Genomic DNA, 5,996 nt, shown 5'->3' with positions numbered 1-5,996 from the left:
CTGTAGCAGTAGCAGTATAATTATTCCTTATGTGGATAGCGAAAAAATGTTACAGCTCGACTTAAGAGAAGTGTACATGCAGGAAAAGAAAAGTGAATTAGTTTGCAGTCAGAAAATATGTCGATTGTGTATGCACCCAGTAGAAAGTGAGTTTAGGTGCATACGTGAAGAGGAACTTGAAGCTATTCAGAAATTGACACCTGAAATGGTAGGAACGATATTAGATACTTGCATATTTTATAATTTAACAAAACTGCTTTGTAGAATATAAATATCATCAAAGGTCCCATTGTATGTAAGCCATGCTGGGATTCTCTGTGTACTCACAATAGTTTCCTGAAAGATTGCTTGGATGTAGGGGAAAACATTAAAAGTATTTTTGATAGCTCGGCCACAAGAAGTCAAATAGATACGTCTCCACTTGGTTTATTCGTGAAGACTGAAAACCTGGACAAGGAATTCAATATTAACGAGATGGAAATGTCGATTAAAGCTGAATCTGTTGACATAAAATCGGAAGATGAGGAAAGGAGGTAAGAGAAGACTATTTTAACATTTATATGATTAAATACGTACCATCTGCTGATAAACTAATTGTAACAAATTATGAGATTGTCCGTTATAAACGATATCGTATAAATTTTTATATAATCGTTAAGCGTTAGGTTAACAAATTATTGGGAATATATGTAAGATCGTTATAAAACAATTGTATGGCTTCGAATCATACATGGGTACAAAGAATGCTACACTAAATTCCATTCATTCAATCAATTTTTTAACTTTGGGCAGAAATTGAAATTTTCTTGAATGAAAAGGATAGATCTTTTACGGGGTTACAAAATAATTGGGGGTTATGTAAGCAGATTGCAAGAAGAAAATCAGTGGCCTTCAGTCATTCTTGCCCAAAATTAGTTTTGAAAGAATTTTGGAGGAAAGTATTGATTTAATTCAAATAATAAAAATATCTTGAAAAAATGCTCGTCAGACAAAAAATATTTATTTATTTTTTTTTGGAATATACAGAGAAGATCTTTCGGTTAGTTTAATTAAAAATACTGTTTTTCTTGGTATTAAAGCTCATGAAAACGATGTGTGAGCTATAGAACTCGGTAAGTATCCGAGATTTGAGGAAGGAGATACAGCGACTTTTAGATTGACGTTTGCACTCAAAAGAAAGCACATCTGACAACTGTGTAGCATTGTGAATATTGTAAATAATATATTTCCGAAAAGAATTTTATTTTCCAAAAAAAATTGAATTTTAATTTTTTTTTAATCTCATTTTTTGATGAAGAAAATATATAGGTTTTTGCTAAACAAATTTTCAATATAGTAAAAATGATTTAAAGATGCAAAATTTATTCTTTAATTGACAATTCACGATGAAAGAAAAATCGCAGCCGTTTGAACTCTTGACAGATTTTAATTGTCAGTGTTGCGAGAAACAACTACTCCACGGGCTATATGCCCTGACCGGCACTGAATTATGCTCGCAACACCTAGTGCAACAGCTAGGATCGTTTCGGACTTACTAGTCCACATCAGTGTGCCATAGGTGAGACAACCGTCGAACGATCCAGCTGTTATGTGGCCGTATCCCCACGACAAGGAAACACATTGTACGCGGAGCATACAGGATTTTTTGGATTATTTTGAGGTGAAAGAAAACGGACACCTCTTCAATATCAATCTCGGATTTAACAAAAATCCTGAAATAAACAAATTTTGGAATCGAGTTTCTTGTATGGAAAATTTTTTTATCAAAAAACGATAAGAACGTCTTATGGAGGATAGTCTGAACTTTTCAAAACTCTGCTTAGATTTTCTGTACGGCCATTACTTCCTAAATAATTAATTATCAAAGCCATACATATAAAGGTCTTGAACTGCTCAAATCACAGAGGATGAATTAAACTAAAAGAGACGACATGTGGGACTGCCAAAAAAAAATATTAAGACGCGTGGACCTGTTGAAAGTGAGGCAAAAATTATAAAAAAATGATCTCCCGGGATTTCTTTTCATTTCTAAAAGTTGATATAGGATAAAAATTTTTGACTTTCAGATCCTCATACTAGAACCTTCAAGCTCCAATTTGCTTTTTTTATTGCTTTACGAACATTTTTCGCCATGTTACAACTTTTCGAAAATCACCTAAAATTTTAGTATTTTCTTTATGTCCTTTAATTTCTGTGACTGGTATATTGAAATTTGTGATAAGGTAAAAAACAAAAACTAAAAAACGTTGACAAACAAAAAAAGGTGATATACTGGGATTAGATTAAAGTTTAATAAATTTATAAATAATGCTCTTGTAGATTGTTTTTCAATTATCTGTATCTGACTTTGTTTATGGATTTATTGTGTGACTGTTTACATAGCATCTCGCAAATGCCTTCTCTGATAATTAAATATATTATCAAAGATTGAATCGATTCATCATTAAAGTTAAAATTGTGCTATCAGTACTATGGTTGATTCAATTATGGTCATAACCCCTTAAAATTAATATCTGATTTTGAAAACTACTCTGTATATGCAATTTTTTCAGCGACACGCCACTTCAGACCTCCGATATTGTACCATTCGAGGAGAGTGACTGTAAAAATGAAGAACAGGATAGATGTAAACATGAGAATGGATCAGAAGCGAAAACCAAGCAGGAGCGCAAAGTATTGTACAAATGTGATAAATGTATCTATGAATCTGGAAGTGAGATCCGTTTTACGGTACACTGTGAGAGACATGAGAACAATTTGAGAGCATATGAATGTGCATCGTGTGAGTACAAAACTGAAAATAAGAAATTACTTCAGAAGCACCTGTTGAAGCATAAAGATTCTTTGCAGATTCAAATGTACAGGTGTAACAATTGCGATTATGAACATAAATATAAGTGTTATATCAAACGGCACCAAATGAAACATAAAAACCCGTACAGGTGTAACGACTGCGATTACAAAACTAGATACAACAGACATTTCAAACAGCATCAACTGAAACATAAAGATCCTTCGCAGATTGAGATGTACAGGTGTCACGATTACAATTTCGAAACTAAATACATGAATGCTATCAAACGACACCAAATGAAACGTAAAGACCCGTACAGGTGTAACGATTGCGATTATGAAAATAAATATAAGTGTAATATCAAACGACACCAAATGAAACATAAAAACCCATACAGGTGTAACGACTGCGATTACAAAACTAGATACAACAGACGTTTCAAACAGCATCAACTGAAACATAAAGATCCTTCGCAGGTTCAAATGTACAGATGTAAGGACTGCGATTTCGAAACTAAATACAGGAGAAATCTCGAAAAGCATCAGCTGAATCATAAAGATCCTTCGCAGATTCAAATGTACAGGTGTCTGGATTGCGATTATAAAACTAGATACAAGAGTTATTTCAAAAAGCATCAACTGAAACATAAAGTTCCTTCGTACGTTCAAATATACAGGTGTCACGATTGCGATTTCGAAACTAAATACAAGAGTTATTTCAAACAGCATCAACTGAAACATAAAGATCCTTCACAGGTTCAAATGTACAGGTGTCACGATTGCGATTATGAAACTAAATTCAAGAGTTATTTGAAACAGCATCAACTGAAACATAAAGATCCTTCACAGATTCAAATGTACAGGTGTCACGATTGCGATTTTGAAACTAAATTCAAGAGTTATTTGAAACAGCATCAACTGAAACATAAAGATCCTTCGCAGGTTCAAATGTACGGGTGTGAAAACTGCGATTACAAAACTAGATACAGGAGAGGTATCATACACCACCAACTGAAGCATAAAAATCCTTCTTAGGTCCAGACATACAAGTGTAACAACTGCCCCTTAGAAAGTAAATACAAGCAGCATCTCCAGCGGCATCAACTCAAACAAATATGCTGTGCAAGTTCTAAAGGTACTAGTGTAATAACTGCGATTACGAATCCAAATACAGGAGTGGTATAAAATATCACGTGTTGAAGTATAGAAAGCCTTCACTAGTGCAATGAAATTTTTGAAGAACCATCAATTGATGTACGATTGAGGTACAGACAAAAATTAGGGCATTTTAGACACTGCCTATAAATATTTGAATTGAAGCAAAATGTAAACATCAACAAGTTTTCATGCGCTTCTGTAACCAGGTGTATTAATACAGGGTGTCTCACCGTGACGGCCCATTAGAATTGTTTCAGGGACTACTTCGATTTGAATCTTGAAATTTTTTCTATATTGTGGTACACAGTTTTATTCTCTTTCGAACGGTATCAGGGTTCCCTATTGGAATTTTTAGGAAAACTTCTAAACTAACTTCTAACTTTTAAATGGAACACCCATTTAAAAAACCGACATAACTTTTGAAGTTAACTAAACTCGGCATTAAATTTCTAGCACCCTGTATCTGTATCTAGCACCCTGGCTTAACTGCATGTTAAGCCACTTTGAAAGTATGAATGGGAAGCTTAGGGGTCTAGCTATGCCCCCCATAAATATTGTCGCTTTATCTTTCTTACCATAAAATACACATGGTCTGAAGCTAGTCACTGTTTCTCCCCATTTTTTTAGAAAAAAAATTGAATATCTCGAAAACGGTTAATTTTAGGAATAAGGAAAATAACACATAGAATCCAAAATTGCAATAATATACAGGGTGTTCCATTTAAAATAAGCAAGTTGTTGGCCAAATAATTCTAATGGCCCGTCACCGTGAGACACCCCATATACATACATTGTAATATGCGCCTCTTTTGTCGCATGTCTAAAAATATATCCTATTGTATTACCAATATTTAGGGCGAATCCTAATCGTGTATATCAAAATGTGTTTCAAATAATGATACAATTTACTTTGTAGAATATACAGGGTGTTACAAATTTGCTTCTCACTACAGGAATCTTGGAGACGATAAGAGATAAAAACTAGCTTAAATGGGGGAAAGTTGCATAATCAGGAGACCAACATTATGCCTCTAAAAAATCAAGGGTAACCATGATTAATTTTCAAAATAATTGAAAAAAAAAAAACGAAATTTTGGAAATCTGATTTTGTTTCATTTCAGTCTCGTTCGAGGTGATATGAAAAAAGAAGGACACTTTCTCATCGCAACTTTTTGCCCTGTATCGAAGGGGTTAGTCAATTTTAATATGTAACGTTTCATCTTTCTTGAATTATTACACACTGTAAGTGTCGTTAGACCCTGTAAGATCCACCTAGTTACTTAAACTATTAGTCTCGTCTAAANTTATTTCAAACAGCATCAACTGAAACATAAAGATCCTTCACAGATTCAAATGTACAGGTGTCACGATTGCGATTTTGAAACTAAATTCAAGAGTTATTTGAAACAGCATCAACTGAAACATAAAGATCCTTCGCAGGTTCAAATGTACGGGTGTGAAAACTGCGATTACAAAACTAGATACAGGAGAGGTATCATACACCACCAACTGAAGCATAAAAATCCTTCTTAGGTCCAGACATACAAGTGTAACAACTGCCCCTTAGAAAGTAAATACAAGCAGCATCTCCAGCGGCATCAACTCAAACAAATATGCTGTGCAAGTTCTAAAGGTACTAGTGTAATAACTGCGATTACGAATCCAAATACAGGAATGGTATAAAATATCACGTGTTGAAGTATAGAAAGTCTTCACTAGTGCAATGAAATTTTTGAAGAACCATCAATTGATGTACGATTGAGGTACAGACAAAAATTAGGGCATTTTAGACACTGCCTATAAATATTTGAATTGAAGCAAAATGTAAACATCAACAAGTTTTCATGCGCTTCTGTAACCAGGTGTATTAATACAGGGTGTCTCACCGTGACGGCCCATTAGAATTGTTTCAGGGACTACTTCGATTTTGAATTTTGAAAATTTTTCTATATTGTGGTACACAGTTTTATTCTCTTTCGAACGGTATCAGGGTTCCCTATTGGAATTTTTAGGAAAACTTCTAAACTAACTTCTAACTTTTAAAT

At 33.9% G+C, this 5,996-nt stretch overlaps 1 protein-coding gene across 1 annotated transcript; it reads left to right on the top strand.

The window, feature by feature from the left end:
* Positions 1–31: 31 nt before the first annotated feature.
* LOC108916214 (RE1-silencing transcription factor B-like) lies at positions 32–3,148 on the top strand (the record flags this gene model as incomplete). Its single annotated transcript, XM_023456769.1, has 3 exons — positions 32–208; positions 265–533; positions 2,553–3,148. Coding segments are annotated over exons 1-3 (1,027 nt in total), but the record flags the coding sequence as incomplete, so codon positions are not given.
* Positions 3,149–5,996: the final 2,848 nt, after the last annotated feature.

This window comes from Anoplophora glabripennis, unplaced genomic scaffold (genome assembly GCF_000390285.2).
Source record: "Anoplophora glabripennis isolate ALB-LARVAE unplaced genomic scaffold, Agla_2.0 scaffold2581, whole genome shotgun sequence".
Lineage (NCBI taxonomy): Eukaryota > Metazoa > Arthropoda > Insecta > Coleoptera > Cerambycidae > Anoplophora > Anoplophora glabripennis.
Note: the sequence above shows the minus strand (reverse complement) of the source record. Positions and strands in the feature narration are given on the sequence as shown.